General features: G+C 40.5%; 1 protein-coding gene across 2 annotated transcripts; it reads right to left on the bottom strand.

The window, feature by feature from the left end:
* Positions 1-1,267: 1,267 nt before the first annotated feature.
* On the bottom strand, positions 1,268-14,810 carry josd1 (Josephin domain containing 1). 2 transcript variants are annotated; one of them, XM_085465656.1, is made up of 5 exons: positions 14,660-14,810; positions 13,243-14,106; positions 13,008-13,136; positions 10,523-10,717; positions 1,268-4,146 (listed from the first exon to the last, which is right to left on the bottom strand). In XM_085465656.1, the coding sequence occupies exons 2-5, from the start codon at positions 13,611-13,613 to the stop codon at positions 4,047-4,049; spliced, it is 795 nt and encodes a 264-aa protein (XP_085321782.1). In that variant the 5' UTR covers positions 13,614-14,106; positions 14,660-14,810; the 3' UTR covers positions 1,268-4,046. The 2 variants fall into 2 exon arrangements, with proteins under 2 accessions (XP_085321782.1, XP_085321783.1); XM_085465657.1 differs by lacking the exon at positions 14,660-14,810 and adding an exon at positions 14,556-14,638.
* Between the last annotated feature and the right edge of the window lie 386 nt (positions 14,811-15,196).

Genomic DNA, 15,196 nt, shown 5'->3' on the forward strand with positions numbered 1-15,196 from the left:
CTTGACAGTTGTCCAGAGCCACAGAAGGTCATTGCTGCATAGATTGTCTGTCGGAAAAAGTGGACAAACAAAAAGGATGACCAGTCTTCAGATGATTGTGTGTTAGAAGAGCTTTGCAATCAGTGGACTGTAGCTGGTGTTAGTGCATTAGGAGCCACCACAAGCAGACATCTTTAGGAATAGCGGGGAACAGTCACACACTAATTTTTTGCACTTCATTTTGAAATTAAGGCGGTAGAGCACACGAGTCACATACAACTCACTTTGATCTTAGGTGCGATGGCGCAGTGACATTACAGGATAAATGTGTAAAATTACAGAAAGAGTTTGGGTAGTTTATTGCCCAGGCTGTCCTGTTTGTTTGTTTTTTAATCATTAATTCACAGAAATGTTTCTTCTGTGAATTATTTTACTGTGGACTCACAGAAAAATAAATAAATAAATGAAAAATTAAAAAAAACTTACATGATTTAATTTAATAATTTGGTGTAGTATTAATGGTATTTATTTTGGGCGGTGGTGAGGTCTTTACCAATAGGAAAAGCTTTCAAACTAAAAGTTCAAAAACTATCCTCCACTTAATGTTTTCCAAAGTCTTTGCTGGGCTGATCCTGCTCCCTGGGCCTTATCGTTGTTTGGAGGAAGAGTGGGAGAGGCACAGAATCCAGTGGGAAGTTTCCACGGTCTGTGATGATGCTGATGTTGTTGGTGGCTGGCCCACTGTGTGTTATGAAGTCCAAAGTCAACACAATCGTCTTCATGGTTCCATCTGCTGACATGCTTTATGGAAACACAGATCTCCTTTTCCAGTAGGACTTAGCATCTACCTCCAGTGCCAGAACTGCTACCGAATGTTGAACACCTTATTGTGTTTCATTGGCCAACCAGCTCCTGACCTGAACCCTGTAGAGAATTCATCTACAGGGTCAAAGCCACCTGGGCTTCAATAACACCTCAGCAGAGCCACGATGCACTAATGCAGCAGTTCTTGGTAAAGGAGTCCAAACAAAAAACTGAGTAGAAGTGAACAAACTTTTCAAGAGAAAAATAGTCAGAAAAACTGGATTTCTGATTTTCATGAGCTTACATGAAGATCATCAAGTTGGGGGGGAAAAAAGATTTGAAATATTTCACTTGAAGTATGACGAATATATAAGGTATGAAGGCTTACATTCTCTGACGCACCACAATTTCCCTGTGAAATGAACAAATGTTCTAAAGGGCAACATGTCATTGTAAAAGTGAGACATACTTTCCACACACTCACTGAGGCTCAGAATAGCAACATTATAATCTACATGTAACCCAACAATGACCCTTTGAAAGCAAATAGACACCCATTTAATACACCCACACACCAGCTTATACATAAAGTGCCAATATAAGCATTTTATTTCTATTGAAAAGAAAATTACAGTGACAATCAGGGTCCTTTAATAGGAAGGGCTAAATGGATTGTCATGGCAAAAAAAAAGAAGAAAAAGGCAAATGCTGAGTGCAAATGTGCCACACTAGTCACGACGTGATTGGGCTGAAAACTCTCCACAAATTACTGACGATTGCTCGGCTTGGATATAACGAGGTGGTGATGGCCAACAGCCTGCGCTGGAGTCACTCTAAAATAAGACATGCACCATTAAAATAAAGTAATCTTTTTTCCTATAAAAGTCATTTCAAACGTTTGAATAGAACATAAAGTCCTTGGCGGCAAAACTGAAAATATCATTACAGATTAGTTTCTTTGCTTACTGGATTTCTCGTCGGTGCTTTGGAATTAACCTCCTGAAGTGGCGTCAAACTGCACAGCCCCCCCGTCAATATTTCAGAGCAACGTATATCTATATGTTTCTTTCAATGTAAACAAGTTAAGGCCAATATTGTCGTCAACAGACAATACATTTATAGTAGCAAACAGTTTTAACAGTTGATAAATACGAAAAGCTACAACAGCAGAATCTCTCATTAGGCTCATTTCACTACACTTTCCCACAGCACGCGTAAAGGCTGGAAATTTGGGACACTTTCCGACTTACACTTTCTTTACCTGACACCTCCTAAAGATCTTCAAGCTTTTTTTTAAGTTTCATTTCCCCTAAGCCACCAACAAAATCTTCCACAGATTGAAACTTCACGCAACAGAAGCAGCTGCGTAAGACTTGGTGGGACAATCGTTGACATTCTCTCAGAGCTGTATTTTGGCAGGATATTTATGAGAGGATACAGAGAAGGAGAATCTCTGCATAGGCTGAGCTCCAGTGCTACTGAGGACTGCTGTGGTGGGGACACTCGCAAGCCAAAGTAAGAGGTAGGGTGGGGGCTACAGTGGGTTGATAACTGTTGTGTCATCTGCGTGAAAGATCACTTTGAAGACGTATAACAAATGTTGGTGGCTCTGAGTAGAAGTCGGTGATGGAGGGAAACAAAATTATTTCCTCATATGCATGATCTCTCGTTAGCTGGCGTACAGAGCCCAACTGGTATCTGACTTAACTGATATTTTTAGACGACACTCACCTATTATCAGTATATAAATGCCATCTGATATGTGCAGTAACCTTTGTTTTTTTAAATATTACTGTTTCTTTAAGGAAAATAATGGAGAAAGGGATGTGTCGGGCAATTACGGCGACATTACAGAGTTTTACACACTCCCATTCTTTTGCCTTTAATACAATGCCATATTGCACCTCAGCAGATCTGAATTAACAACAAAAGCAATTCCCCCTCTAATTTGACACATGTATTTATATGCTGTATATGTATATGTAGAATACATATACATAAAAAAGCAACCCATCAGGAACAAATCGGCCTCTACAAAATATGGTGAAGTTTTTTCATTTTGTAATATGGAACAGGCTTTGCTGGTACACTTTTATCTATCCTTTAGACTTACATTTGAAATGTCACACTAAATTGATTATTATATGTAAAAGAATCCTGCTAAAGGTAAACACCACCTTTTCGGATATGCAAACTTAACTCTGTTGCAGTGATACTCTAACTTTGGGAGCTTATATAAATGTGATTTGGGTTTTTTTTAGGGAAAATGGACAAACTGAAGGTTGATGACTCTTGTGCTGACCAGTGTTTAAGCTAAATTAAAGCTGGACCCATTATGATTAATGATTGATTTAAAAGGAAAAAACAGTCATGGGGCATTGGCTTCTTAATCAAGGCATGCTATAAGAAGTTTGAGACTTCAGAAAAACTGGATAGGTGATGATGGTATGTCTTGCTTGACTGAAAATTAGGCGAACATCCACTAGAGGGTCTACTTGGCCAGGGTGCTGTTGCATTGCTTTGTTGCCATATAAAAGTGTTGTGTTGGCAGAGCCTCCGCAGCAAAGGCTCTGTCTGTGCCAGAAATGTTTGGGAGGTGTTGAAGTATACAAAGTTGGCAACGTGATCACTCACCGATTCTTACCAGTGACGTGAAAAAGACAGAGATGGAGTCACGCTGAGGCAACGAAGGGCACGCTTTGGTGAAAGTGATACGGACAAAGAGAAAGAGAGCTTTACAACACGAAGGGAAGGACACAAACACAAAGTCACATCAGTGAACGTCATGACAGAAGCGGGGAGGATCACTGAAGGAGACAGGCACATGAACATAGCAGTTTTCATAAAGCCTGAACTCGAATGACTTTGGAAACTAGAAAAGTAAAAAGGGAAAAAAACAAAATCAAAAGATCAAAACTGACATTGAAAATATGCATCAATATAAAAAAAATCCACAAGAATAGCAGAAACAGGATAACACTTCAGAAGTCTTAGCTGTGTCGTGAGAAAGAGCTGTGATTCTTTGATTCTCCCTGTATGTAAAGTGTTTGCTTCCTTCATTGCATTGTATCTCGCCAGATAATTGTCCAGCAATGGCTGTGTAAACAAAACCTCCAAAAAAGGTGTGTGTGTGTGTAGTAGATATATATCTGCAAGTGTGCATCAAAGGGGTTTGGCTGAGCACAACAATGCTAGTTCCTCTTCCGTTTATTCTGCGATTGGACTGCTGGCCCAGTTAGAGCTGTGGTAGGCTGGTTAAACCCTTAGCCATCAGATCGCCATGTCTGGTGCGCCTCCACTTCCTCTGAGACGACTAGCAGGAGTTCACAGTTCTTCCCTCGTAGCTGCTGGTGGAGAAACTTCCTGAGAATGTGATAAAAATCAAACAAAGAATTACATTTTTTTAAATTAAAGTGAAAGTGATTAAAGTGAAACAACAACAACAAAATTAACAAGGTGTACGCTGATGTAAAGCTTCAATGAATTATTTTTTAGCCCAGCAGAACAAGTTGTAAACCACAATACAAGTTGTAATTCAAGTTGTTCAGGTTCAGTGAATAGCTTGAAATGAACTGCCAGAGGTTAAAAAAAAGTAAAGGTTACCCAAAACTAAAGAAATAATGCAATTTTTCTTAAATGAATTATACTAAAAGGCCTTTTTCATGGAACATAAAATGGGTTAACAATTTAAACTGTTCTGCAGCAACGGAGGTTTATCAAGCCTTGAAACCTGGTGTTCCAACCCTCTGTCTACATAAACACTGGAAAACACTGGATCCATACCCTCTTGAGCATCGGTTGAACAGTATTGCGCTGCATAAAATAGTGTGTTGCTACAAAAATGGTGAGAAAAAGGCAATTAATAATGGAAGATGTCTGGCGCACCCAAAGCCACACCTGAATCAGACGACAAGTTTCTGAGAGTTAACAGCTTGCGTGATAGGCGGCTCAGAGGACAACAGCTTCAAGCACAGCTTAATAGTGGTCGTAGTAAGCAAGTCTCAGTCTGAACTGTGATGAGGAGACTTCGAGCGGACAAGTTGCAGCAAGAAAAATATAGTTAAGACGTCAGAATAAGACAAAGAGGTTTGCCTGGCCATGAAACATTGCCAATGGACTATGGGCAGAAATCTGTGCCATCAGAAACTGAATTTGAATAAGTTAAATTTGAATTGCTCAGATTGAATCTGAATTGTAACTTGAATAAATGCTTTTGAAAACCGAATCTGAATTAGTCTAATTTGAAATTGAATTTATGGTTTGAAAATGATCATCACTAAATTGAAATTGAATTTTATATTTTGAAAATGAATTGATTTGCTTTGAAACTGCATTTTATCCTTTAAAAATTCAGCTCTCGAATAATTTCAGTTTCACTTCTCACCATTCAGTTTCAGTTCTACAATTCAATTTCAGTTCCAAAATTCAGTTTTTTGGAACTTACATCCGGTTCCGGTTCAAGCGCAGATTAATAGAACTACGTTTTACTAGCGGACCGAAAGTGTTACCGACGGGAATCTACAGCGTCTTGAGCTGAATTAAGACTTCAGAAGTCATTCGTCATGTCGAGTGACCAGCGGATGAACTCTCAGGTTGGTAATAAATGTACTACATGTATAAGAACAAGCGTCATGTTAACAAATGATAGCCGTACGGTAACTTTTATGCTTATTGTAGCTGTTAGCTAAAAACGCTAATTTAGCGTAGTTTGCCCTGAATTCAGCTTTGACAACAAATATGATCGACTGTTTCTAGTAGAATTCCAAAGTTGTCATCTTGGACCCTCTCAGAGTACCCCCTCTGTATGCTTGCAGAGACCCCTACAGTAGGGAAACATGCAAAACGGTGTCCAAACCTTTGTGTTTTAGCTTTATTTATGTCTTACACAGCATCCCAACTCTTTAGCTAACTTAATAACTTTAGCTAAAGTGAATAGGTAGTCTAATTCATTAGTGCAGCATTACTGGATCACCTCTGTTTGAAGTGATATAATATGATATACAACTTTCACTGTGTTTAACTACCATAATAATTCTACTTAATTTTTTTTTTTAAACATACTGCTCCATTAATATGTTTGACAGGCTGAAGTTGTCGGGTCACCTCCTAAATCGACCATCTTTTACAGGTGTTTTGTGCCAGAAATGGAGTGTCCACTGAAGACTGAAGATACTGAATCTCTACGCCTTGCAATCCATCCCTCTTGTGCCTTCATCTAGACAAGAGACAAACTTAACCACTCTCATATGCTCTGTACCTACATCACCTTCCCTGACAGTCGTAGCTTGGCTCATCTGAGGGTGAAATTATAAGAATGTGTTATTTTGCAAAGTGCTCTCTAGGGTTCCTAAATAAAATATGGCATTGAGGTCTTTTGAATTAATCCCTTCTTCTGAAATATAAGAACCTCTCCTGGTTTTAATGGCACTTTGGATTTCCTTACTTTCTGTTCCACTCCCAACCCCAAATAGATGCTGACAAGCTGCCACAGTAACATGGAAGAGGGAAAGAAGTTGGAAAGGACTACTACAAATAAACCTAATGCCTAACAATGTAAAATAAGAACAATAATAAAGATAAGATGAAGTAACAAGTTTTTAGTTTTTTGTTTATTCCAAATGATCATCCAGATGTCTGTGACATGTGATGACAAACACCATAATGGAAGGCCTTAGTCATCACATGCTTAAACTCATATTTTTGCATATGCTGAACAGGCAGTCAGACATGCTGTAACTGTGGGGTAGAAAACAGCATAAACACCATACGGCAGGGGTCTCAAACTCCAGTCCTCGAGGGCATGGAAAAGTTGCATGACACCGGCCCTCGAGGACTGGAGTTTGAGACCCCTGTCATATGGAATATGACAGGTGTGGTTGAACTGCATGAAGACTCTGAAGTTTCTCTTCTCTTCTGGCAGGACAGGAATGTGGCCTTGTCCTGTGAGCCACTGTAAGGATGTACTTAGAGTAGAACTGGACTGTCACCAGCCTCAGGCTCTTCACCCTTTTCAAAGACAAAGAAGTCATTTAGATAAAATATTAGATATTGTTTACCTGTAAATGCACAAAGTAAATTTAGAAATGTAATTATTGTTAAGAGTGAACAAGCACTGATAGTGTAATCTACAGCTGTGGCCAAACGTTTAGAGAATGAGAAGTGTTGTTTGCTTATTTACAAAGTTTGCTGTTTCAGTGATAGTTGTATATCACATTATATCACTTCAAACAGAGGTGATCCAGTAATACTGCACTAATGAATTAGACTAACTATTCACTTTAGCTAAAGTTATTAAGTTAGCTAAAGAGTTGGGATGCTGTGTAAGACATAAATAAAGCTAAAATACAAAGGTTTGGACACCGTTTTGCATGTTTCCCTACTGTAGGGGTCTCTGCAAGCATACAGAGGGGGTACTCTGAGAGGGTCCAAGATGACAACTTTGGAATTCTACTAGAAACAGTCGATCATATTTGTTGTCAAAGCTGAATTCAGGGCAAACTACGCTAAATTAGCGTTTTTAGCTAGCAGCTACAATAAGCATAAAAGTTACCGTACGGCTATCATTTGTTAACATGACGCTTGTTCTTATACATGTAGTACATTTATTACCAACCTGAGAGTTTATCCGCTGGTCACTCGACATGACGAATGACTTCTGAAGTCTTAATTCAGCTCAAGACGCTGTAGATTCCCGTCGGTAACACTTTCGGTCCACTAGTAAAACGTAGTTCTATTAATCTGCGCTTGAACCGGAACCGGATGTAAGTTCCAAAAAACTGAATTTTGGAACTGAAATTGAATTGTAGAACTGAAACTGAATGGTGAGAAGTGAAACTGAAATTATTCGAGAGCTGAATTTTTAAAGGATAAAATGCAGTTTCAAAGCAAATCAATTCATTTTCAAAATATAAAATTCAATTTCAATTTAGTGATGATCATTTTCAAACCATAAATTCAATTTCAAATTAGACTAATTCAAATTCGGTTTTCAAAAGCATTTATTCAAGTTACAATTCAGATTCAATCTGAGCAATTCAAATTCAAATTTAACTTATTCAAATTCAGTTTCTGATGGCACAGATTTCTGCCCATAATGGACCACTGAAGACTGGAAGATGGTATTATGGACTGGATCAAAATTTGAAATCATCACACAAGATATTTGTACGGCATCAAGTAGGCGAAAGGACAACTGTCAAACATGGAAGAGGAAGTGTGATGGTCTGGAGCTGTTTTGCTGGACCCAGTGTCGGTGACTTGTACAAAGGGTGTTACCACAGCGCCATGCAGTACCCTCTGGTCAGGGGTTCATCCTACAGCAAGATGATGACCCAAAACATAAGTCCAAGCTATACCAGAGCTACCTCAGGAAAAAAGAGCAAGACGGTAAGCTTGAAAACATGGAGTGGCCAGCACAGTCTCCAGACTTAAAGCCCATCAAGCTGGTTTGGGATGAACTGGACAGAAGAGTGAAAGCAAAGCAACCTACTGCCACACATTTATGGGAACTTCTGCAACAGATATTGTAAGAACTTTTTGAAGAATATTTAATTTCTATTGTAGAAAGAATGCCACGGGTGTGTTCAGCTGTTATATCTGCCAATGGTGGCTACTTTGATGAGTCAAAAGTTTAGAATACATTTTGGTCTATAAATTGATTCCGTGATTTTTTTTTTTTACTCCAATTGCTTATTTCTACTATGCTTTCATCTTAGAGTGCAATGAGACATTAAACTGCATAATTTTCAATTCTAAAACGTTTGACTGGTAGTGTATGTCTGATTAAACCGTGTCTTTTCCATGCATGCTCAACTTGCACATAGAGGCTCAGGCAAATAGTCTTTTGCACATTTACAACCACATGCTAACATGTTCTTTTTTAACTTTATATTTTCAGTGTACACTGAGGGCCATGGGAGCATTGAGATTTCAAATTCCTGTGTATAACTCTACATATGGTCTTCAACAATAAAGCTGACCTTGATTTGACTTTGTTAGTATGTGTATAGAATGGGCAATGTCACCAAGTTTGTCAGAGTAAACCACGGTGTGCCCACCACGAGACTGCTCGTAACAACAAACCTAATCAAACACTTGAATTACCCTTGACCAGCTGAACATGGACATTTTAAAGAAGCTAACAAAGGAAAAGTGATTAAAGTGAAAGCTATCCAGAGCTTAGAGTCAGCCTCGGTATGATCAGTGAAAAACCCCAAAAAACATTAAAGCAGCCAACAAGGAAAACTTGTTTGGTTAAATGTATAATATATATAAATATTTGTTATTGATATATACATATCAATAACATATCAAATATATCAGGTAAAAGTGGGTGTACAACAACCCATTTTAAGTTGTTTATTAGTTAGTTATTTGTACCTCTTCTTAGTAGCAGGGCTCTTTATTTTTATTGCTTAGGGGAGAGAAGATTCTGCAACGCGTGCACCAGGTATAGCGGAATGGTTCAGTTTGTCCCCAGTATACCTTTTTTGCTTTCTTCTGACCACTACTCATGCTAGGGCCTTCATCTGGGCTGGAATTTTCTCCAGGACGCAGGTCATATTGACTATGTTTTCTTTTAAAATATTTATCTATTGCTATTACACGCTGCATTATCTCACATGACTATTATGTCATTTCTTCTTTATTTTCTTCTGTTTTACTGGCAGTTGGCAGCCCATTTAATTAGAGCAGGAAGTTGTACTGCCCTCTAGTGGAAGAGAATGTACCTGTTCTGCCCGATCGCTTTGAGCAGCGGTCCCCAACCCCCGGGCCTCGGACCGGTACCGGTCCGTGAGTCGTTTGGTACCGGGCCACGAGAGTTGAGGCTCAGGTGTGAAATGTATGGTTTTCAGGGTTTTCAGCGTTATTTTGTTATCGTTTTTATCGTTAACTCGATTTTCCTGGGTCTTTTCACGTGTGTTATGAATAAATCTTCTTTTTTTCGGTACCGGTACTAGTTTTATTTTGTTGTATTTATCCGCGACACCCTAAAGGCCGGTCCGTGAAAATATTGTCGGGCAGAAACCGGTCCGTGGCGCAAAAAAGGTTGGGGACCGCTGGCTTAGAGTACTAATCAGGTGGAACCAGATTATCTTCCACAGCACACCTGATCATTTCTCGCGGCACACAGTGGTTGGGAAACACTGGTCTACAAGACACAGCCCTCTGCCCTGACCTCTGTCTACACTTTCTGATGAGTTTATAATCTCACTCATTCATTTCAGGACATATGTAATAAAACATTAAGACTATATGGTAAAGTTAGGTCATTCTAAGTAAGTAGCATGAGGTTTTATCACTATAATAGATGGCTAGAACATTTTTGTGGATCAACATGGCTGTCTTGGGCCTTTACAGATCCTCGAGTCATCTAGAATCGTTATGAGGTACATTTCGTCATGAGATGATGAGCTTGATGGTCCGTGCGGCTGTCCGCGTGCCTCTATCGTCTACAGATTTTACATTACAATGCAATAACTATGCATGCACCCCAGGCAGCAGACTTCAAAGAACTTCAACAGGAATAACTACTCAGCTGTGATGCATTAGTTGTCCATGTACATGCAGAGCATCATCAAGGCTTCACATTTACTTCTAACATGGAGCTAACTGTACATTTCTCAGCTAGATCCTCTCCACTGGCACATCTATTAGTTTTTAAAACTTCATGACAACAAAATTATAAAACAACACAGCTGCTGCTGCTACACATGCACACACTCCCCATCCCTCTCACCTGAGCTCATCCGGATTGCCAATTGGTTGAGGGCTACGTAGCTTGGAGTCCAAGTTGTAGTAGACTCCTCCCACCTCTCTGACGCCTATCCAGTGCTGGCGCTTAAGCGGCAACCGGAGGGGCCCCCAGCGCAGATTGGACGGTACATTCAGGATGAAGCCCTCCACGTTGGACAGTTCAATATTGCCAACATCCCTAAAAAAATATATTTTTTTAATAATAACAATAACAACAACAACAATATTAGTAACACTAATAATACATATATATTACATGACTATTTGAAAATATTTGTATTTACTTTTTTTAAAGATTTTTTTTTTGGCCTTTATTGGATGGAGACAGTGTAGATTGAAAGGAAAGTGGGGATTGAGAGAGGGGAAGACAAAGGGCTGCGGGTCGGACTCGAACCCGGGCCTACTGCTCTCCAGCCATACAGCATTTTTGTTACCTGTCATTATTTGGGCTTGCATTTACTTGAGCAATATATATATACATTTATTTTTACATTGAAACTTTCAGCTATGTTCAGATAAAATGCACTTACAAGTGTAGTCACAACACAAAGGTCCATTCTAAGTCAGGAAGTCCAGAAAAAAAAACCCTGTGATAAACCATCCGCAGTAACAATCACAAGCAAAGCTATTCAGCTATGTACAGGACATCGCAAGAGACTGCGTAGAATACCAGAGAGAAGCATTCTTGCAGCCAGAAGTTTAAACAAACCAGGAAGGCGTATCCATTTTCAAATGAAACAAACAGGTTATATGGCACACATGCTTACGGCACTGCAAAGCACTCTTGATTTTTTATCAGTTCCCATTGATGACTGTAACGAACACTGTGTAACTCAACTGCGCTGACCTTTGTGCAGTTTGTGTAGCGACATGTGTTGCAAACTTTGCATCTGTCAAAATTCAAAACTGTCATTAACTGGCAAACGAAGACTGAAGTGGAGACTGTGAAGTTTTAGTGCTTGAATGCCTGCCACACCTACGCTCCAGTATCAGAGCACACTTCTAAACACAGTTGACTGTACACTGATGATAATACTACACGAGGACAACGATCAACCAATCAGATTTAATAAAAACTCAGAGTTTGTGGGTTTTCTGCTCCAGAAAGAGAGCTAACTTAAACTCGGGGTCTATTATTGGAGTAACAGACTCTGAGACCGCTGGCAGGTTTTCTTCAACAAACTCTGAGCACATACTGAAATGTATTAATTTAAGAAGTTTACAAATATTATAATCCCACTGATATGTTAGGTTAAATAGAACAAATACTAAGCTGAGTGCTTATAGAATTGATCTTTTCATCTGTGATTCTGTGGACAATAAGTCATCTCTGAGGCTGTCTGGTGAGGGTTCTCGTTGAGGGACATTCACATTTCTGGATTAAAACGAAGGCTCTGCGTTTTCTTTACCCAATGCTGGTACCTTTTTTTTTCATTACACATGCTGAACTGCTAGAAAAAACCTCAAGAGGTTTTTTTTAACCTGCTCTGTGGATCAGGGCACCAGATTTCCTTGTCTTATCAATCACTTGTCCTCTCATAAGTGACCTTATTATTTTGCTCCCTTCCAAAAATAAATGATATTTATAAATACTCCAGTTGTGGGTTGGAGCTTTTAAGCACACTTTTTTCACCGTGGTCCAAATACTTAAAAATATCTTGGCTGCAAGTGTTTACCGCATCAAAAATCCCCTGTGAGTAGAGTTATAAAAACAGCCTCAGGTCACAGGAACTTCATAAACATAACCAAAGAATAAAAAGAAGTCATGTCTTCTCTTGTCGAGAAATCCAAAATGAGAGAGCGCTTAAGTGCTAGTCCATTCATCGCGTTGTTTTCTCGCCTCAGTCTCCGGTTAACGTGCCAGCAACCGAATGTTTACAACATGTAAGCATGTAAAGCCTTAGTTACATGCAAAAAAGAGGTGAATCTCCACTGTGTTATGCCAAACAACAACAGCGTGCATCTGCAGAGCTCAAAAAGAGAAAAACAGGAATGGGTTTTATCGATATAGCAAGTCTGTGTTTGGTGCTGCTGTCAACAGTCATGTAAGACTGATAATGAAGGAAGAAGGAATGCTGATAAAACCGACTCAAACTTTATCAACCACAGGAAGCACTGACTAATCACAGGGATCACTCAGGACCCTGCTGATGAGGTGGCTGAGGTGCAGATGAAAACAAGGGGTGCCTCCTTTTTAGTATTGACAATATATGTGCACTCTAGCGAGATAAGAGAGGAACAAGTGTAAACAAGTACAGATAAGCAACAATAGACTGATTGCTTTTCTTTGGTTTGGGTTTCCTCAGCCTAACATTGACTATTTTGGGAAACAATCAGGGGTAGAAGTCATGAGGCAAATTGCAGTTACAACGTAAGCAAATGGAAATAAATCTATTAAATCAATACTTCTACTAGATTAAATATGATTTATCCATGCTAAGGCTTCTTTTGTTGCTACTCCTACATACCTTCTTTTATCCCACCAAACTGCCTCAAACCCTCGGGTCTGCAGGGCTGCCATAATGACATTGACGTCATAGTTCCCGTTTCCCAGCATGCTCTTTTTGTGAGGCGTCACCATAGTGCTGGGAGAGAGCCTGCAACAAGTCGACAAAAGGGATCGTCCACAGATCACTTAGTCAGATTGTATTTACGAAACATTTTATGCACACCTTAACACTTTTAATCCACATACTGTCTCACCTCTGGTAGATCTCCTGCAGGGTGTCTCGGCTGAAGGCTGTCCCATCCTGGAAGACGTTATTGAGTGCGTGCAGGGCACACAGCTCCCGCCGTTGCTTTTCGTGATAAATGGCCGGAGGCACCAAAGAAGCTTGGGGAGGAGCTGGCGAGGTGAGTGAAGAAGAGGACGATGAGAGATCTTGCTGCTGAGTTTCCCTGGGATCCCTGGACCTCTTCTCCTCTGCTCCCACCACCGCCTCCCCTCCTCCTCCCCCTCCACTTCCTCCACCACCTTTCTGTTTGCTGACCTTCCAGGGCATGCACCCCAGCTCCTGCAGGCTGCCTCGCCCCTTCCCCTTCCACTCACCGGCTGGATACGGAGCACTTCCCATCCCTGGATGTTCACCACCGCCAGCGCTGTCGCCGCCCCCACCTCCACCGGTACCTCCTTCAGCTCCACAACTACTAATGTCAGGACACTACATGAACATCATGACAACCATTTGCGTGATAACCTCTCAGCCACTTGGAAGAGAGGAGCTTGTATCTGGAGGGAGGGTAAATGAGACCTGTGGCTCTCAAACACCGCAAAACCTTCTTTCTGTCTCTTTCCCACTAAAGGACAGATGTGCAGAAAGATCGCTATGAGTGACCAAGTATAACCAGCAAAGATACTCTAGATACTCCAAAATGACAGACTAGTCCTCCAACAGCACAGCGGTGTCATCAATCATAGTGCCGTCACTCTTTGCGTTTTCCACTTCCTCCATCCTCTATGTGCTGACAGCTCTTTCCATCTAAAGCCTATAGCTTAGCAGGTCTTTCCATCCTCCAAGACTTGCTGACGGCAAAGCTACAGTTCCACAGGAACAGAGGAGTCACACACTGTGGAGAAAAATACAGTCAATAAGCAACTGAAATGCAAAAAATAAACACACTGTATTAAAAAGGAAAGGAAGGTCACGTGTTTTTCCTCATAATTTAGCTATTACACATAATAACACAAGTCCCCAAATCACACCTCGGATATGGTTGGTTAAAGAATAGCTGCCAAATCGGCCTAAACAACACGGTGAAGCACCACTGAATACGCTGTTACATTATTTAGAGCTTCAGTTGGTCAGCAGAGCTCAAATGAAGGGAAGGTAAACATTTCGAGCAGCTTTGAACTGGATAGAGGAAGCAAGCTGTTCACTGAGCTAGCAACATTTGACAAGAGCTACACGTTAATGTGAAGCTTACACAGCGTTAAGGAGACATAGCAAATATATTCCCCTAATAGCAGGAAAAGAAGGTTTTAATCCGTGTTAGCAGATATCTGGCGTTGTTCTTACTGCTGCTCTACGTGACTCCGTGTCTCCAGCAAACACAACCACAACGCCTCCTTTTATGATTTATAACTTCATTTTCTCTCGCCGACCACTTCCCCGCCCGTTACCTGCCGCTGGTGTCACAGCTGGGCTGCCGTAAACCGGTCTAAAACCCGAGTCTCCTCTGTCCTTTTCCCCCTAAAGGGTGCTCAGACCTTTGTCTTTGCCACTTTTTTCCTGTTGTGGCTCTCTCCTGTCTCTTTCCCCGTCCGTGCAGTCGCGGACATGCGCAGTAGCGCCTCCCTGGCTCCATATTGCTGTCACCGCCTGCGTCAGTAGACTGGAGCAGATCCTCCCCCGAGACTGCCAAAGCCTACCTTTCCCACTTTGTTCTCACCTGTAGTGCGCTTTTCATCACAATACTGCTGCACAAAGGGTTTAAATACGTATGAAAATATGTTTTACCATAGGAAACATCACCTGCTGTCTTCTTAAAGCAGTTCCAACTCTTAAACTTTACTTCATGAATGGGTCATACAAATGAGGACTGCTTTAGCCTCCTTTAGCTTATTGTTTAGCTTTGTCATTTTTGATTTAGTCTCACAACATAAAATTTGCCAGTCTGTAAATACTTAAGCTGCTTAAAAGTTAGATATTTTCCACTT

The sequence above is a fragment of the Copadichromis virginalis genome, linkage group LG8 (assembly GCF_057382275.1).
Source record: "Copadichromis virginalis isolate Kocher_CV1m ecotype Utaka linkage group LG8, C_Virginalis_male_GT1.1, whole genome shotgun sequence".
In the NCBI taxonomy this organism is placed as follows: domain Eukaryota; kingdom Metazoa; phylum Chordata; class Actinopteri; order Cichliformes; family Cichlidae; genus Copadichromis; species Copadichromis virginalis.

Coding starts and splice junctions, on each gene's coding strand:
- josd1 (XM_085465656.1), bottom strand. CDS start 13,613: ATGGGAAGTGCTCCGTATCCAGCCGGTGAGTGGAAGGGGAAGGGGCGA. Junction 13,137..13,242: donor CTGCAGGAGATCTACCAGAG/GTGAGACAGTAT, acceptor GACTTGTTGCAG/GCTCTCTCCCAGCACTATGG. Junction 10,718..13,007: donor GTTTGGTGGGATAAAAGAAG/GTATGTAGGAGT, acceptor ATATTTTTTTAG/GGATGTTGGCAATATTGAAC.